Consider the following 20195-nt stretch of genomic DNA (forward strand, 5'->3'; position numbering starts at 1 on the left):
TGTACATATAACGTGATTTGACGTCATTCTATCTGTGGCCAATGACCTTGAGCCTTCTTGGATGGGCACTTCTAATGTAACTCTATGGCAGCACCCAAGGGGATAGAATTCTCTAGCTCTACCCTTAGACTTGGCGGTGATTTAGTGTCCCTATGAGTGACAGAATACTAAGCCAATCACGGCGCAACGCTACGTATTTTCTGCTGGCTTGTCCCACCACTGCAGAAAGCACTGAGCAAGGCTGAAACACCTGCATGTTGGAGCTGCCTTACTCAAGAAAACAAAAAAAGAGACCATGTTTGTATGTGTGTTTATTAACTCAATGATATATATACTGCTAAAAAAAATAAAGGGAACACTTAAACAACACATCCTAGATCTGAATGAAATAAATAATCTTATTAAATACTTTTTTCTTTACATAGTTGAATGTGCTGACAACAAAATCACACAAAAATAATCAATGGAAATCCAATTTATCAACCCATGGAGGTCTGGATTTGGAGTCACACTCAAAATTAAAGTGGAAAACCACACTACGGGCTGATCCAACTTTGATGTAATGTCCTTAAAACAAGTCAAAATGAGGCTCAGTAGTGTGTGTGGCCTCCATGTGCCTGTATGACCTCCCTACAACGCCTGGGCATGCTCCTGATGAGATGGCAGATGGTCTTCTGAGGGATCTCCTCCCAGACCTGGACTAAAGCATCCGCCAACTCCTGGACAGTCTGTGGTGCAACGTGGCGTTGGTGGATGGAGCGAGAAATGATGTCCCAGATGTGCTCAATTGGATTCAGGTCTGGGGAACGGGCGGGCCAGTCCATAGCATCAATGCCTTCCTCTTGCAGGAACTGCTGACACACTCCAGCCACATGAGGTCTAGCATTGTCTTGCATTAGGAGGAACCCAGGGCCAACCGCACTAGCATATGGTCTCACAAGGGGTCTGAGGATCTCATCTCGGTACCTAATGGCAGTCAGGCTACCTCTGGTGAGCACATGGAGGGCTGTGCGGCCCCCCAAAGAAATGCCACCCCACACCATGACTGACCCACCACCAAACCGGTCATGCTGGAGGATGTTGCAGGCAGCAGAACGTTCTCCACGGCGTCTCCAGACTCTGTCACGTCTGTCACGTGCTCAGTGTGAACCTGCTTTCATCTGTGAAGAGCACAGGGCGCCAGTGGCAAATTTGCCAATCTTGGTGTTCTCTGGCAAATGCCAAACGTCCTGCACAGTGTTGGGCTGTAAGCACAACCCCCACCTGTGGACGTCGGGCCCTCATACCACCCTCATGGAGTCTGTTTCTGACTGTTTGAGCAGACACATGCACATTTGTGGCCTGCTGGAGGTCATTTTGCAGGGCTCTGGCAGTGCTTCTCTTGCTCCTCCTTGCACAAAGGCGGAGGTAGCGGTCCTGCTGCTGGGTTGTTGCCCTCCTACGGCCTCCTCCACGTCTCCTGATGTACTGGCCTGTCTCCTGGTAGCGCCTCCATGCTCTGGACACTACGCTGACAGACACAGCAAACCTTCTTGCCACGGCTCGCATTAATGTGCCATCCTGGATGAGCTGCACTACCTGAGCCACTTGTGTGGGTTGTAGACTCCGTCTCATGCTACCACTAGATTGAAAGCACCGCCAGCATTCAAAAGTGACCAAAACATCAGCCAGGAAGCATAGGAACTGAGAAGTGGTCTGTTGTCCCCACCTGCAGAACCACTCATTTATTGGGGGTGTCTTGCTAATTGCCTATAATTTCCACCTGTTGTCTATTCCATTTGCACAACAGCATGTGACATTTATTGTCAATCAGTGTTGCTTCCTAAGTGGACAGTTTGATTTCACAGAAGTGAGATTGACTTGGAGTTACATTGTGTTGTTTAAGTGTTCCATTTATTTTTTTGAGCAGTGTATATCTTACATTGTTTGCAAACTGATATGTGACAGGTCTTAATGCCAAAATAACATGCAAAACAGGCAAGCCAAAAGCTCTGCCCCACCTGCCCTGAATGACGGGTCGCCACTGGGGGTGGGGACTTCTCAAGGATTCCAGATAGCACTAACCTTACAACTTTGCTCTAATGCCTTTACACAGAATTGTTGGTGACGTTTCAAGTTCCCGTCCTGATTAAACCGTTAGAGCAGACAAGTGTTTTGGTTCAGCTATGGATGAAGAGATTCGTTTTCAGCCGCTCTGAAGAAACTCTTGTCACGTCTTCTTCCCTGTGTGGCTTAACCCAGGTTGTATGATAGTTATTTGCCGGCCAGTGCCTGTTTGGCAACACTTTGACTACGTCCGAAAGTATATCCATAAGTGGTAGACGGTTCTGATTAGGAAGTCGTCATTTGCAGTGCCCATCGAGCCATTAAATACAGTTGTTAGATGCTACCAACCCCCTCCAAATGAAAACCAAACATGGATAGCAATGTTTGCGCGCACTCTCTATTCCACTTTCTCTCTGCGTCAACAAGGTGCCCATATTGCGATGCTGATTAGCTGGGACAAACAGGTGTGCACGTAAAGCGAGAACATGAAATCCATGTTTGGTTTTGATTTGGAGTTGGTGGTAGAGTCTAACAATTGGATTTAATTATTTCATGAACACTGCTCAGTGATGCCAAAAACAACTTTCTAAATCAGTACCATCCACGGATATACTGCCCGACGTGGAAAAAGCATAGTCAAGCAGGTGTCATAATTGGATGTACTGCTACGATCTTCAACCCTCTTGGAACGTCATGCTCCTTTGAAGCAGAGACGAGGGGGGATTCAGTTCAGTCAAAAAATAACCTTCATTAATTGGCTGAATACTATCTAGGCCTGCATTTTGCACTGACTATGCACACTGACTGGACTCTACCCACACATACTTACGCTGACATGCCAACACACAATCTACAAGAGACTGCTGAGGGGAGTCATAATAATGCCCAGAACGATGTAAATGGAATGACATCAAACACCTGGAAACCATGTTTGATGTATTTGATACCATTCCACTGATTCTGCTCCATTCATTACCACGAGCCCGTTCTCCCCAATTAAGGTGACACCAACCTCCTGTGTCACGCATGCATATTGACGCCACACAGTTTCACTTATGCTGTGTTAGGGTTGAACTGGCTATTTGTTTGCATAACCTATATAATATACCGGGGAAGCTATGCTACAATATTAAGTATATTAACTACGGATAAGTCAACTGCTGAAGACAAGAACTACACCAGGCGACAGGAAGTGCGTCACGAGGCTGGGAACAGCCTGCACGCCGACGTTAGGATGAGCAAGTTTAAACCACGCTCCTCCTCCCTCTGACAGGCCAGCATTGAGCGGGAACTATCTCTGTCAGAGTATTTAAGGGAGAACAAAAGGATGTGACGCTCTCTTCTCTGTCTGCCCTGCGTGGTGTCACAGTGACACCGTATATATACGAACAACATATTTACCATTCAAGTGTTTGCAATAATTAAAGAACAAAGAAAACTTGAGTTACTCTTTGCTAAATAATTTGTTCTAATACCAGATTCAAATTGACGTGACCCGACAGCTCTGTTTGTTAAACTGAACAACAATATAAACGCAACATGCAACAATTTCTAAGATTTTACAGAGTTACAATTCATAGAAGGAAATCAGCCTGTTTTATTGAATTAATTAGGCCCTAATTTATGGATTTCACATGACTGGGCAATGGGTGCAGCCATGGTGGGCCTAGGAGGGCGTAGGCTCCCACTTGGGAGTACTGAACAAAAATATAAAAGCAACATGTAAAGGGTTGGTTTCATGATGTGAAATAAAAGATCCCAGAAATTGTCCATACGCACAAAAGGCTTATTTCTTTCCAATTTTGTGCACAAATTTGTTTACATCCCTGTTAGTGAGCATTTCTCCTTTGCCAAGATAATCCATCCACCTGACAGGTGTGTCATATCAATAATCTGATTAAACAGCATGATGGGGCGGCAGGTAGCCTAGTGGTTAGAGCCAGTAACCGAAAGGTTGCTGGATCGAATCACCGAGCTGACAAGGTAAAAATCTATCGTTCTGCCCCGGAACAAGGCAGTTAACATACTATTCCCCAGTAGGCAGTCATTGTAAGTAAGAATTTGTTCTTAACTGACTTGTCATTTTACTGCTCTAATTAGATGGTGACCAGTTTATAATAGCAATAAGGCACCTCAGGAGTTTGTGGTATATGGCCAATATAACAAGGCTAAGGGCTGTATCCAGGCATTCCGTGTTGCTTTGTGCCTAAGAACAGCCCATAGCCTTGGTATATCGGTCATATACCACACCCCCTCGGGCCTTATTGCTTAACTGACTTGCCTAGTATAGATTAGGGTCTAATTTATTTATTTCAACTAACTGATTTTGTTGTATGAACTGTAACTCAGTAAAATCGTTAATTGTTGTATATTGCGTTTTATATTTTTGTTCAGTATAGGTAGGGTGCAGAATAGTAAAAAAAACTAGTGGAAAAAGAAACTTCTGAACAAAGAGGCAAAAGTGAGAAACAAGTAGCGCATTTTTATTTGTGCAACACAAATTATAATTCAGTAAACCTTAGTAAATGTACATGTCATTATGAAACAATAATACAAAAACATGTTCAAGTTAAGTAAAACATAAGTAAAAAAGTAACCTTTACTTCATGGTAGTCCAAATTATACAAAATTATAGGCATCACAGTAACAGCAAAAATGGCCACAATTAACAGCATCAATGTTGAAACAGTGAGAACAATTAGGTTGTCCATCAACTTCATGGAAACTTCCATATAATAGGAATACAACAAAAACAAATGTTTTCGAATAAATATTTTTTTATGTAACAAAAATCCAACATAATATTATTGTGCTTTGATAATGATCACTTCTGGTGATAACACACAAAGCACTGCTGCTTGTTGTTCAGACACAAAAACAACTTTCCATCACCACACTTGGAACACTTCCACCTCGAGACGCCCTTGACGCACAGGTTGCACCTTCCTCTCTGTTCCCCAAAGATAGGCCAGTGTCCAAGGCAGTCATAACGGACATCTGTTGTAGGCTGTAAGGCTCTGGGATTGTGCAGCCGCTTTGGAGTTTTTTGTGGATTTGGAGGAACTGATGGTTGGCCAACCCTGGCTGGGAGTTTGTTGACTACTTTTAGAGCCCCTGCCACAGACAAACGAAACCTTTTTAGGTGCACAGGTTTTTTCTTGAGAAGGTTACAGTCCCGCTTGTACATCAGCCAACCATTGGCAATGCACAGATCAAGGATGTATCCAAACAGAGGTAGGTACCACCGGCGTGCCTTCATAGGTGTCTTGTACAGACGCACCAGCATATCAGACAGATCGATGCCCTCCTTTGCTTGAATGTAAGCCGACATGACTGATGGGCATGTGATATCAATCTTTTGATGGGTCTCCCGACAGAACCGCCTAACATACCCTAGAGGTTCAATTCCACATGCATTGCTTAGTATTGAGACACTCGTTTTGTCCAACCACCTGACAGCAATCACCCCCTCTTGAGAACAGTAGTCGTATGCTCCACGCCCTAGCTTTGCAAGATCCTTGTCATCCATTGCAGTTGCTCCACCTGTGCAGTTTGCTCTCACAGTGCCAATACACCTCACACCCAGTCTGGACTGCAGGGACTTGACCAGGTCAAGACTGATGAGGTAGTTGTCACAGAAAACAACTGTAGCCTCTGGCTCTGCAATAGATGTACAGAGGGTGGTGACAACCTTGGTACCCAGCAGAGGATTCTGTTCATCTTCATCTAGCCCACTGTTGAGAAATGTTGTATCCCCTTGGTACAGTAGCAGGTCATGGATAATACCTTTAGAACTGCCCCGACAGAATAACCTAAAACCAAATTTGTCATGCTGATTAGATTTGTAATGATGAAGATTTCCTGCTTTGGTGCCTTTGTAAGCTACCATGACTTCAGCTATGCTTTGTCTGTTGGTTGGCTGTATGAGGAGACACTGTTGACGCAGCATGTTAAAAAGAGGTCGGATCTTGTAGAAGCGGTCAGGACTGTGATTATTTTGCATGTTGTCATTGAAGTGAAGAAACCTGCGGAGTGACTGGAACCTTCTCACAGACATGGCATCAGCCACAGGTGGGAAGCGAGAGTCAGAATGCCAGTAGTCCACAAAGGTTGGAAATTCAAAAACACCCATGTAGAGAAGCATAGACAAGAAATCCTCAATCTCTCCAGAGTTTGTGTTGATTGCGGATCCAGTCTGTTGAACAGAGTAAAGGTTGGTCTGCTCAGCAATGTGTGCAATCATCTGATCAGTGAAAAACATCTTGAAATATTGATAGGGGGATTGAACACACTGTGGTGCCACAAACACTGGATCTGGAACTTGGAAGGAATCTATGTCGGCCTTCTTCCAAAGCGGATGTCTTGGCTGTGTTTTGAAGGAACTAGAATTACATGGGCTTACAACTGTGTCGAGATTGTGGTTATGTGTGTCTGTAGGAACCAATATAATAACATTTCTGCTTTTTCTCTTCTTTCTCTTGGGAGACTCTGCGGTTTTAGTGTATGGCGAAGCATCTCCTTTTGTAAGCTTAGAAGGGGACTCGTCCTCCAGATCTCCTGGTTTTGGAATATACTCTAGGTCATCATCCTCTGAGTCACTTAGGTCTTCCACCTCTGACTCCAGGGGGTCCTGTGGTAGAATGGCCACAGCAGCTCTTGGCCTCTTTCTACTGAGGGTTTTTGTGTCCATGTGCTATCAGAGAAAAAAACATGACATTTTCCATAACATCCATAAAATATCATTTGGAGGCCCATTGACAAAGGCAGAACTAAAGAGATAATGCACACAAACCTGACCTTACAAAACATCTCAAAGTGTGTCTATTTCACTCAGTCTTATTAAATGTTTGAACTCACCCGCACATTATCACTGTCCATCTCACTGTCCTCTGTATCTGAACATGATGATGATGGTGATGTTTCCAACAGCTCCCAAGGCACTGACACTTTCACAAGATCCTCATCTTCTGACTTCAACCAGTCTTCATTCTCTTCGTCCTTCACTGTAATTGAGGCAACTTCATCTACTGGCAAAAGGGAGCATTCTTCAGACTCCTCTTTGACTGGGACTAGAGAAGGCAGCACCTGACACAGAGAAAACATAATTCATTCAGTATTATTTTATTTCTAACAATAACTCTGTGCCTTGTAACAAGGCTTGCACAGTTAAGGATATAGCTACTTACCTTTACTTTGAGATACTTCATGCGCTTATGTACACACTCTTGTTCTGTGACTCCATGGATGTCTGAAACTGTATCAAAGGAGGGATCTTGTTCAATTGGGTCCTCCTTTAGACAAACCTGGGACATTTCAACTCCTAATGAAACTGCTGACCCTTGGCACTGCTGAATCTCACATTCTTCAGCCTCCTCTTTGACCTGCCTCCAATGCAGTGAGTGATCCTAGAACAGACCATGGTTGGTGTTAGGGAAATAAACTATTTGACTATTAAACTATTCTACTATTGTAGAATTAATTGCTTCTCATTTTGAAGAATGGATAGAAATGTGGGTTAACCTACAAAAAGCTCTTCTGGCTGACCACTGCTTTCATATCTCCCATATTGATCCATCTTCAGCAGATGATGATCAAACTCATGCCCTGTCAATAATAATAATACATGTTATTGCACCTTTCAAGATCCAAGGACACATACAGAGTAAGGAATAGAATAAAACAGCAAATATAAACAGGACATTACTAAGAGCAAAAGTAAATTCCCCAAAATGTGTGACCAAGTTATCCAAAAACATAAATATCTGCTCTGAAATAAGATTAAAAGATGTCTGCTGAAAGAATGGGGTGTCAGCTTTGTGATATATGACAACTTAGTTATATAAAAAAGTATCTGGTTATTAAAGTACAGTAAGTGAAGTGGATTAACACCAGGTAACATATTTATGGTAACGGAATGAAATGTAGGGTCCCTGCTCTGTTCTAGACACAGAAATGAATTATGGATTTGAATGTCATTCTCTTTGTGATGTAGCATAAATAGGTACACAAAGTTATAAATCATTTGTATGGAAATATACATTGAAAGGGTAATTGATCAAACTCACAAAACACTAGAAACATACATTTTCCTTGGCTTTTAGCCTTTGCTTTTCTCAAACTGTGCCTCCTCCTGTCTTTTTCTTTGACCTCCTCATAACTCCCCTTCTCCTTTAGTCTTTGCCTGTATCTTCTTTGCTTTTCAGCATTTGTCAGTGGCATGGTGACAATCTGTGAATAATACATTTGAGTGGAATGACTGACAGACAATTGAATTAATCGTTATTACAAGATTACTACTATCATGTTTAAAATTCACTGATTTCCTTAGATATCTGCATTTGAGAAAGTGTGTGTATCCCTCTTCCCCTAGAGTTTGTGTAGCAAAACGCTTTCAAGTGGATGTGGATTCGAACAGTCTAAAGTCTGGATTGATCCACAAAGATATCCAGCTGCATTAGATTATGAAGGAACAGAGGCACGCACACTCTTGGCTTTCATTTCACATCTACTTTGATGCTCTTATGAACTTCACACGTTCGTCTTCATGGCTCCTTATACCCAGAGTTTCCAAATGTACTCTTTATTAAAGCTACCGGTATGTGAAAATGCCCAAGCTAACTACAATAGCTAGCAAGTTGGCTGCCGCTAGCTTTTCTAGATAATTAGTTCTAACTAGCATGTTGCTTGAATAGCTAGCTACAAACCAACTTGTCAGCAATATTATAACGATCATAGTTTTTGTAAATATATGTGTAGAAAATATATTTACCAGTTACATGGATGCTTTCAGAAGTATCAAAACGGTATAGAAACCTTTCTCGAAGTATATGGGGGTCGGGGAATATTATTGTAGTTGCACATACGGAATCACGAAAAGACCAAAATACTAGCTACAAAGTCTGAAATATGTTTTATTTCCCTTTAAAATGTATTTTACTGCATTCTGCTGGGCATATACGAAAGTGAATCCTACTGCCCTACAGTTGCGTCAGATAACGAAAAAGTTCTGTCTTGATTAATAATGCCACGTTCAAAGCAACTAGGAACTCGGAAACCTTTATTATTCGTGTTTACGGTTGCCTTTTCTTTAAATTGTTTCATCATAGTTAGTGATACACTCAGTCGTACGAGACAGAACTTACTTACCAAGCTCTCGCAAGACTTATTGAAAATGTCGTGTGGAGAGCTGTCCTTTTTCTTTAGCTTATTTCTGCATCATTCGTGGGGGACATGTTTACTGTTGCCTTATTTTGAACTAGATCAATGTACCAAGATGAACAGACTTGGCCAAGTTTTGATTGTTAGCAATTAATAAAGGTGTAATCATTACATTAGTTATGAAAAATAGAAAGATTTGGAGGGTGTCAGAGAAAAAAAAGAATCTGGGAATTTAGCATGTTTTTTTTATATTTGAATACTGCTGCCTATAGCTAGCTAATCATTAGTTCATGCACATGTAGTATGAAACAGCCCTACAGTTCAAGTAGCTTTAGAATAAGTCCGATTGGGGAGTTGTCTCCAGTCCTAGTTATTGAATGGTCTGCCCAGAAAATCATTATCAATAATGGTAAAAAGATATTCCATTAAAATCACAACTAAGTCTCTTCAACAATTATTTTTATTTTATTTCAACAATCTCAAGTGGATTGCAACAATCATACAAACAGTACAAAATAATTATTTGAGAAACTGACAGTTGAGTGACAGAAATTTGTAGAAGATGTGGGTATTATTAGTCATTATTGATCGGCCCATGCACTTACAGTTAGGGTAAATTAGGGTGGCAAAATCTTATTGTATGAATGTTGTCTTGAGGTGACAGGTGCATTTTGTTCAAGTCTGTTGTTAATCTGTGAAACGAAATAAACAAGAATCGTGTCAGTAACATGCAGATTCATAACACTGGATAACAATTACTGTGATGATGTTGTACTTTGTGCATACTGTTCACACCTGGTCTGAGGGTTCAAATCATTAGTTTCTCAACCAATAAAATTAATGACCACGAGGTGCAGGACAGTGTGGGCTAATAAGAAATCGGCAAAGGCCCTCTCCTGGGATATGGACAGGAAGTCTCCTTTGTTATCTGGATTGATCTGGATACGCAGGCAGACTGTAGGCAGGCCAGAAAAATGGGGTGGGTTGATCAGAAACTATTTCACAATAATGGTGGCTGCCATTGGTTAGCGTCACGCTTCACTTATGTACAATACAGCTGAATATCACAAGATTGTGCAAATAAATTTACAGTTGAGTGTTTAAATTACCTCCCAGGATGAAGGCTCCAACACAAGATATGAACCCAGCCAGAAAGCTGTTGAATGGGAAGGTGCCAACCAGCAAGCAGTACAGAAACTGCAATGCACCAGTTAACAAGATGTAGAAAAGGTAGGCGTCGACCACTTTCAATTTATTCGATGTTTTGGTCCTGTATTCCTCCAAGAATCGAGAAATAACTGAAATTACCGAGTTGGACATGTTTTCTTATGAACAAAAAGCCCCAAAACGTGCAAAGAGAATCAAGATGTAAGTCGCTTCCGTCAGACGCCGCACAAAAATGACGTGTCACTGAAACTGGGGTGTATTTATTACGCCGATTCTACTGCCAAACGTTTCGTCTTTTGCAAAACTGCGAACGGAAAAAGGTTAGTGTTATCCGGAATCCTTGGGACGTCCCTACCCTAAACATATACCTCAGTGTCCTAAACCCTACCCAGAGATATAACAGAAAGGATGAGATAGGAATTAAATTGGACAATGAATGGAAAAACAGGCTCATAAGCAAGCATTTCATTTCTACACCGGTTGTATTCAGCACGTGACAAATAAATCAAATCAAAGTGTATTTGTCACATGCGCCGAATACAACAGGCCTTAGAGCGAAATGCTTACTTACAGGCTCTAACCAATAGTGCGGAAAAAAAGGTGTGGGTGGGTGTGTGTGTGGGTAAGTAAAGAAATAAAACAACAGTAAAAAGAAAATAAGAGTAGCAAGGCTATATACAGACACCGGTTAGTTAGGCTGATTGAGGTAGTATGTACATGTAGGTATGGTTAAAGTGACTATGCATATATGATGAACAGAGAGTAGCAGTAGCGTAAAAAGAGGGGTTGGCAGGTGGTGGGACACAATGCAGATAGCCCGGTTAGCCAATGTGCGGGAGTACAGGTTGGTCGGGACAATTGAGGTAGTAAGTACATGAATGTATAGTTAAAGTGACTATGCATATAAGATAGAGAGTACGGGGGTGAGGGCACACAATGCAAATAGTCCAGGTAACCATTTGGTTACCTATTCAGGAGTCTTATGGCTTGGGGGTAAAAACTGTTGAGAAGCCTTTTTGTCCTAGACTTGGCACTCCGGTACCGCTTGCCATGCGGTAGTAGAGAGAACAGTCTATGCCTGGGGTGGCTGGGGTCTTTGACAATTTTCAGGGCCTTCCTCTGACACCGCCTGGTGTAGAGGTCCTGGATGGCAGGCAGCTTTGCCCCAGTGATGTACTGGGCCGTACGCACTACCCTCTGAAGTGCCTTGCGGTCGGAGGCCGAGCAATTGCCGTACTAGGCAGTGATGCAACCGGTCAGGATGCTCTCGATGTTGCAGCTGTAGAACCTTTTGAGGATCTCAGGACCCATGCCAAATCTTTTTAGTTTCCTGAGGGGGAATAGGCTTTGTCGTGCCCTCTTCACGACTAGGTGTGTTTGGACCATTCTAATTTGTTCTGATGTGGACACCAAGAAATTTCAAGCTCTCAACCTGCTCCACTACAGCCCCGTTGATGGGAATGGGGACTTGATCGTGCTCCTTTTCCTGTAGTCCACAATCATCTCCTTAGTCTTGGATAGGTTGTTATTCTGGCACCACCCGGCCAGGTCTCTGACCTCCTCCTTATAGGCTGTCTCGTCGTTGTCGGTGATCAGGCCTACCACTGTTGTCGTCTGCAAACTTAAAGATGGTGTTGGAGTCGTGCCTGGCCATGCAGTCGTGGGTGAACAGGGAGTACAGAAGGGGACTGAGCACGCACCCCTGGGGAGCTCCAGTGTTGAGGATCAGCGTGGCAGATGTGTTGCTACCTACCCTCACCACCTGGGGGCGGCCCGTCAGGAAGTCCAGGATCCAGTTGCAGAGGGAGGTGTTTAGTCCCAGGTTCCTTAGCTTAGTGATGCGCTTTGAGGGTAATACGGTGTTGAACGCTGAGCTGTAGTCAATGAATAGCATTCTCACATAGGTGTTCCTTCTGTCCAGGTGGGAAAGGGCAGTGTGGAGTGCAATGGAGATTGCATCATCTGTGGATCTGTTTGGGCGGTATGCAAATTGGGGTGGGTCTAGGGTTTCTGGGATAATGGTGTTGATGTGAGCCATTACCAGCCTTTCAAAGCACTTCATGGCTACGGACGTGAGTGCTATGGGTCTGTAGTCATTTAGGCAGGTTGCCTTTGTGTTCTTGGGCACAGGGAGTATGGTGGTCTGCTTGAAACATGTTGGTATTACAGACTCAATCAGGGACATATTGAAAATGTCAGTGAAGACACCTGCCAGTTGGTCAGCACATGCCCGGAGCACATGTCCTGGTAATCCATCTGGCCCCGCAGAATGTTGACCTGTTTAAAGGTCTTACTCACGTCGGCTACGGAGAGCGTGATCACACAGTCGTCCGGAACAGCTGATGCTCTCATGCATGCCTCAGTGTTGCATGCCTCAGTGTTGCATGCCTCAGTGTTGCTTGCCTCAAAGCAAGCGTAGAAGGGATTTAGCTCGTCTGGTAGGCTCGTGTCACTGGGCAGCTCGTGGCTGTGCTTCCCTTTTGTAGTCTGTAATAGTTTGCAAGCCCTGCCACAACCAACGAGCGTCGGAGCCGGTGTAGTATGATTCAATCTTAGCCCTGTATTGACGCTTTGCCTGTTTGATGGTTCGTTGCAGGGCATAGCGGGATTTCTTGTAAACTTCCGGGTTAGAGTCCCGCGCATTGAAAGCGGCAGCTCTACCCTTTAGCTCTGTGCGAATGTTGCCTGTAATCCATGGCTTCTGGTTGGGGTATGTACGTACAGTCACTGTGGGGATGATGTTCTCAATGCACTTATTGATAAAGCCAGTGACTGATGTGGTGTATTCATCAATGTCATCGGCAGAATCCCGGAACATGTTCCAGTCTGTGATAGCAAACAATCCTGTAGTTTAGCATCTGCTTCATCTGACCATTTTCTTTTTAGACTGAGTCACTGGTGCTTCCTGCTTTAATTTTTGCTTTTAAGCAGGAATCAGGAGGATAGAGTTGTGGTCGGATTTACCAAATGGAGGGCGAGGGAGAGCTTTGTACGCGTCTCTGTGTGTGGAGTACAGGTGATCTAGAATTGATTTCCCTCTGGTTGCACATTTAACATGTTGATAGAGATTTGGTAGAACTGATTTAAGTTTCCCTGCATTAAAGTCTCTGGCCACTAGGAGCGCCGCCTCTGGGTGAGTGGTTTCCTGTTTGCTTATTTCCTTATACAGCTGGCTGAGTGCGGTCTTAGTGCCGGCATCTGTCTGTGGTGGTAAATAAACAGCCACGCAAAGTATAGCTGAGAACTCTCTAGGCAAGTAGTGTGGCCTGCAATTTATCACAATATACTCTACTTCAGGCGACCAAAATCTAGAGACTTCCTTAGATTCCGTGCACCAACTGTTGTTTACAAATATGCACAGACCGCCCCCCCTCGTCTTACCGGAGTGAGCTGTTCTATGTTGCCGGTGCAGCGTGTATCCCGCTAGCTGAATATCCATGTCGTCATTCAGCCACGATTCCGTGAAACATTTTACATTTTAGTCATTTAGCAGACGCTCTTATCCAGAGCGACTTACATTGCATACAGTTTTATTTTTTTTCCCCCCACACTGGTCTCCCGTGGGAAACAAACCCACAACCCTGGCGTTGCAAACACCATGCTCTACCAACTGAGCCACACGGGACCATAGGATAAACAGTTTTTGATGTCCCGTTGGTAGGATATTCGTGATCGTACCTCGTCTAGTTTATTGTCCAACAACTTGTTTTGACATATAAAACCCCACCCAGCAGACTGTCATACTGTCGACCAATCGCATTTGTTGTCATGCCGCTTTATACAATGGGTGGGTCTAATCCTGAATGCTGATTTGTTAAAACTGCATTCCAGCCTGTCTATTTAAGCAATAAGGCCCGAGGTGGTGTGCTATATGGCCAATATACCATATAGGCACAAAGCAACACGGAATGCCTGGATACAGCCTTTAGCCTTGTTATATTGGCCATATACCACAAACTCCTGAGGTGCCTTATTGCTATTATAAACTGGTCACCATCTAATTAGAGCAGTAAAATGACATGTTTTGTCATACCTGTGGTATACGGTCTGATATACCACGGCTGTCAGCAAATCAGCATTCAGGGCTCAAACCACCCAGTTTATAATCCACAAATGACCACTGGCTAAATATATTACTTTAAAATGCCTATTTACTCTGTTCCATCTGACTGTGCAATCCACTGTCTCATCAACCCAGCCAGGCAATTAATAGACTTGATATCCACTATAAAAAGCATCTAGGCATTATCTCACATTTCTTTTACACTAACATGTAGTTTTCAACAGTGCAGATTTGCAACATTGTTTATTCAAATTCGATCTCCAGCCGTCCCATGGTACTGAACATATTAGGAGACTGGGCGAGACAGACAGGCAGTATTTCTCAGCCAGTCAAAATCATGAATCAACGGGCATAATTTTTATGGATATATACAAAGAGATGTCAAATGCCGACTTTTAAGTTCACCGTAGTTGACTGACTAGCTAGCAAGCAAGGGATAAGAACGTTGCCAGCCAGTATGGCAATAGAACATTTAGAACGAATGACTGGGTCGCGTCCATAGATACAGAACAAAAAGACTGAATGACTGGGTCGCGTCTCGAACCGATAGAACTAACGACCAGCAGCTTATATCTTGTGGAAGGATGAAATGGTATGAATAAATTCATCAAATAACTTTTAATGAAAATATGGCAATCATTATTTGAATATGTTGGTAATCCTTTGTATAAAAGTGATAATGCCCTCGAAGACGGTGTTTGGAGGATGTATTAAAAGATTATTATTTATTTTTTACAACTGAGTGACAGCTGATTTTTGAGACTGGTCTCTAACGTTTTACTGATGCTTGATGTCCAAATGATTCTGTAATGCGGGTTTAAAAACTATTTGTGCGGATGAGGTGGGAATGTGCATATGACGGTGTTTGGAGGATGTATTTGCACCTGTGCCAAACACTGGCTTCTCTAGAATTATCACTTAATAATGCCATCCCCTTCCCAAAATAAGGGCAAAGACAGTACAGTATGAACATAAGCTAAAACTGCGACGTTGGTTAGCTAAACTCATGCGCAGAAACAAGTAATCGGGTCTAACGGTCGTCTCGCGCCGAACTGCGGCTGTGCAGGCCATCAAATCAAAGGTACCCCAAAGTTGTTATTGACGAAAAATGAAAACGTGTAAGTTTGTCACTTTCACGAGGTTGGAGTAATAATATGTTCAACTACTTAAGTCATTGGCTCGAATGTAGTTTGAGAAAATTAACAACTAAGGAAGATTCTTTAAATTGTGACTTCCCAAACCCCAGCGTGGTCTGTTTGGTCTCTTTCACGAGCGTTCCTGGAAGTCTCGCGATGTTGCGCCTCTAAATTTAGAAACTCTGTGGTCATGGTATGAGTCGAGAAACCTGCCTATTTCCGTCGAAAGTACGTAATGTCACGAAGCAATCTGATATTACAGAGAACAAGTAATTAACCCGAAAAAATATGTTTTGTTATACATCTTGTTCACGAAATTCATGCTAATGTTGGGTTTTGAGTTAGCGCCCAAATTGACTCCTTGGAGAACTCTCTTGTCCTTAAATCGCCTCGAATACACCGCGCAGCCCATTGACGACGCATGGACAACGTACAAAATATGAGTTAATACGATTTATTCTACCCTACCATTTAAAATGTCAACTTCAATGTGGGTATGGACGTCCCAATAATCCCAGATAGCAAAGACCAACGGAAAACGTTTTGCAACGAAAACGACTTTCTATTGGACCAATTCAGGTAGGTCCGTTTCGTTCTGTTTTCTTCCGTTTAGTAGGTAAACGGTTTCCGTTGCAAGAAGTAATGAATACATACGGGAAGGGATACTGAATACACCCCTGGTATAACAACAGCATTCCCTCCCGCATGTATAGTCCACTCTACATTAGTTCCATGTTACAAAACAGACCATCGGTCGCAATAAACTTTGATTCTACGTGTTAATGCTTTTTTTATTTTTATACATTGACAATGTCCCTTTATGCCCTCTTCTCTATTTGGAATAACGATGCAAGACGAGACTGAACCAAAGTAAGTTATTGGAAATAATTAAGAATAGTGAGCACTTTAGTTTGATAAGTTTTGCATGGAAGACAGTGAATAAGCATTTAGTAACTTGTTTTTATGCATTTTTTTTATACATCCTAGTGGCCAGTTGATTAATGCTGTTGATAATGATGTGTGTGTGTGTCCTCTCTGTAGGTCAGTATCTGGGTGCAGGTGGTGGTCCTCATGGCACCCACCTCTATGCCCGCTGAATAGCACAGAAATACTTACTATTCCAGTAAGGTATCAGTGAAAATACTTTTTGTACTACATTAAGTCTGCCTAACCATTTACCTTTTCTTATCTTCCAGATGCACATACACCTCTTGTAATGGTCCATGGATTTGGGGTAGGGTTATGGACCCCCTCTGTCGCTTGCGGCATCTGTTTGTATTTGACTTGCTAGGTTTCAGATGCAGCTCCAGACCCCACTTTCCCATGTACCCAGTCAGTTTTATAGAGCACTGGAGGCGGGCCCTGGCCCTGGATTGCATGGTCCTATTGGTCACAGTCTAGGTGGTTACTTGGCAACATCCTATGCCATTCAATACCCGAGAGGTCAGAGGAGAAATTTACAGTTGACACACTCTTTAGTGGCCAATCCTCGGTGTTATGACGAAGAGCATAACATGTATGAACTTAGAGTAACATGGTTCTTTCTTTCCCTGTCAGTCAGTCACCTGATTTTAGTGGACCCCTGGAGCTTCCAGCCCATGCCTGTGGATTCAACCTCAGGATCGACCAAGATACCCTCGCTGGGTTGAGGCCCTAATTTCCTTATCCACACTCTTCAACCCACTGGCAGTGATCCAAGTTTCAGGACCCTGGGGTGAGATGGCAGGGGTTGTCTGGGTGGCATGGGCTAAGTTCAGGGATATGAGATAAGAAAGGTTAACTTTGTATTGTACCTAAATTCTATATTTCTTCTGATTTCTGTTATACATATAACCTTTTGTGTAATTTTTTCCCTAATCTTGACCACCCCATCTCTCCTTCCAAGGTCCAGTGGCGATTTTAGCATGTAAATCTTGCATGCCTCAACACAACATTAAACAATACATTAATTACACTGTAACGGTGAGAAACTGTTAGGGCCTACATAAAGCTGTCCCAACACGCTATACCTGACTATCAGCGGAACCTTGTCTGGCAGCGAAACAGTTCATTCAGCCTCATTTACTGCCTTTAAAAACACATAGCTGATATGGCTGACTTGCTTAAACAAATGTTGTTTCTACTGACAATTGAGATGTACAAACTATGGCATAAGGGGACGACGAACGGATAAGAGGCTGTCTGTAATTTCGATTAAGACATTAATGAGCGAGCTAGGATGGACATAGTCAATATAACTATTTGTTCAGCACTTTTGAAATGTACAGCGACAGAATTCAGAACATGGGCCGTTCTTACAGTATTCTCCCTGTACACCAAGTCAGAACCGTTTGTCTGCTGATATGCCCCCTTTATTTATCCAAACTCTTACAATATTCAATGATGACATTTCTCTGATATAGGTTAAATGTGCACCACCAAGTCAGAACAGTAGACTAAGTTATGAGGAGAAAAGGGACCAAATTATTAGGGTGAGGCACATGGGCTACTAACAGCTTACTACACAACTTACATTAGTATTACTTTCTTAGCTACAGTATACATATCTCCTTGGCATATTACATAATATATGCAGCAGCATACAATACATTTTTGGACTCCCCTTGTTGTGCTGTGCTCACTTGAACAGGAAGGTGGCGTGGTGGTCCTTTGTGGGCAAAGTTTGTCATCCGCCTGGCATTCTCTGGATTTATGGTGGGGGGGGTTGATCAGTGATCTTCAGGTTGGTGCTCTAGAAGGAGCTACACCTGCACTGTGGTGAGATGGAGTGTAAAAAGACACCAATCACTCAATGTGGTAGGAGAAAACGTTTAAATAAGAAATCACAGCCAAACCCATATTGAAATCACAAAGAGTGAAATGGAAAGCTGAACCTCACACTGCCTCCATCACCACCCTTTTTCTTTCTTTGTCTCAGATGATTGAAGGAGCAGCTCACGATGTCTATGCTGATCAACCTGAGGAGTTCCACGGAGTTGTGCAGAGCATCTGCGACATTGTAGACTAAGAAAGTCTGTGTTTCACTAATTTAATGATGCTGCTTCATTTTATTTATATTATACAGCCTACTGTGTGAGTTATGTGGCTTTTTAAGTTTATCTTTTCAAGAGGTTGTCTTGACATGTTATGACTGACAGTAAGATCACCATTATAGTATCTTGACTTTATCTCTAGCCACTCCAATTTGCTTACCGCCCCAATAGGTCCACAGATGACGCAATCACACTGCACACTGCCCTAACCCATCTGGACAAGAGGAATATCTATGTAAGAATGCTGTTCATCGATTACAGCTCAGCATTTAACACCATAGTACCCTCCAAACTCGTCATTAAGCTCGGGACCCTGGGTCTCGACCCCGCCCTGTGCAACTGGGTCCTGGACTTTCTGACGGGCCGCCTCCAGGTGGTGAGGGTAGGAAACAACATCTCCATCCCGCTCAGCCCTCTCCTGTACTCCCTGTTCACCCATGACCGAGTGGCCATGCACGCCTCCAACTCAGTCATCAAGTTTGCAGACGACACTACAGTGGTAGGCTTGATTACCAACAACGACAAGACGGCCTACAGGCAGGAGGTGAGGGCCCTCTGCGTGTAGTGTCAGGAAAATAACCTCACACTCAATGTCAACAAAACAAAGGAGATGATCGTGGACTTCAGGAAACAGCGGAGGGAGCAGCCCCCTATGCACATCGACGGGACAGCAGCGGAGAAGGTGGAAAGTTTTAAGTTCTTCGGCGTACACATCACGGACAAACTGAAATGGTCCACCCACACAGACAGTGTGGTGAAGAAGGCACAACAGCGCATCTTCAACCGCAGGAGGCTAAAGAAATTTGGCTTGTCACCGAAAGAACACTCTCAAACTTTTACAGATGCACAATTGAGAGCATCCTGTCGGGCTGTATCACCACCTGGTACAGCAACTGCTCCACCCACAACCATAAGGCTCTCCAGAGGGTAGTGAGGTCTGCACAACGCATCACCGGGAGCAAACTACCTGCCCTCCAGGACACCTACACCACCCGATGTCACAGGAAGGCCAAAAATATCATCAAGGACAACAACCCCCTGAGCCACTGCCTGTTCACCCCACTATCATCCAGAAGGCGAGGTCAGTACAGGTGCATCAAAGCTGGGACCGAGAGACTGAAAAACAGCTTCTATCTCAAGGCCATCAGACTGTTAAACAGCCATCACTAACATTGAGTGGCTGCTGCCAACATACTGACTCAAATCTCTAGCCACTTTAATAATTAAATTGGATGTAATACATTTATCACTAGTCACTTTAAACAATGCCACTTTATATAATGTTTACATACCCTACATTACTCATCCCATATGTATATACTGTACTTATTCTTTCCTTTACACTTGTGTGTATAAAGTAGTTGTGAAATTGTTAGATTACTTGTTAGATATTACTGCACGGTCAGAACTAGAAGCATTTCGTTACACATGGTTAGCAGATGTTAATGAGAGTGTATGTGACCAATAAAATTAGATTTGATTTGAAGAGGTTGTTTTATGACTGCCAATATTGTGTTGTAATGAACTACTGAATATGAACTAGGCTAAAAAACTGTAGAGATGTGATTTGTACACATAACATACACCTACACC

At 43.1% G+C, this 20195-nt stretch overlaps 1 protein-coding gene and 1 long non-coding RNA gene across 7 annotated transcripts; one reads left to right on the top strand and one right to left on the bottom strand.

Annotated features, from left to right (window-relative positions):
• Positions 1-4508: 4508 nt before the first annotated feature.
• On the bottom strand, positions 4509-10675 carry LOC115158434 (dolichyl-diphosphooligosaccharide--protein glycosyltransferase subunit DAD1). Of its 5 annotated transcripts, none has more exons than XM_029707381.1 (8): positions 10314-10669; positions 10000-10159; positions 9193-9896; positions 8130-8274; positions 7571-7650; positions 7233-7451; positions 6904-7131; positions 4509-6739 (listed from the first exon to the last, which is right to left on the bottom strand). In XM_029707381.1, the coding sequence occupies exons 4-8, from the start codon at positions 8263-8265 to the stop codon at positions 4871-4873; spliced, it is 2532 nt and encodes an 843-aa protein (XP_029563241.1). In that variant the 5' UTR covers positions 8266-8274; positions 9193-9896; positions 10000-10159; positions 10314-10669; the 3' UTR covers positions 4509-4870. The 5 variants fall into 5 exon arrangements, with proteins under 5 accessions (XP_029563241.1, XP_029563239.1, XP_029563242.1 ...); XM_029707379.1 differs by having other exon boundaries at positions 8112-8274; XM_029707382.1 differs by lacking the exon at positions 8130-8274.
• Positions 10676-15106: 4431 nt separating this feature from the next.
• LOC115158436 (uncharacterized) lies at positions 15107-18812 on the top strand. Of its 2 annotated transcripts, XR_003868667.1 has the most exons (3): positions 15107-17284; positions 18488-18581; positions 18774-18812. It is a non-coding gene; the product is annotated as an uncharacterized LOC115158436 (long non-coding RNA). The 2 variants fall into 2 exon arrangements; XR_003868666.1 differs by lacking the exon at positions 18774-18812 and having other exon boundaries at positions 18488-18734.
• Positions 18813-20195: the final 1383 nt, after the last annotated feature.

The sequence above is a fragment of the Salmo trutta genome, chromosome 22 (assembly GCF_901001165.1).
Source record: "Salmo trutta chromosome 22, fSalTru1.1, whole genome shotgun sequence".
Classification (NCBI taxonomy): domain Eukaryota; kingdom Metazoa; phylum Chordata; class Actinopteri; order Salmoniformes; family Salmonidae; genus Salmo; species Salmo trutta.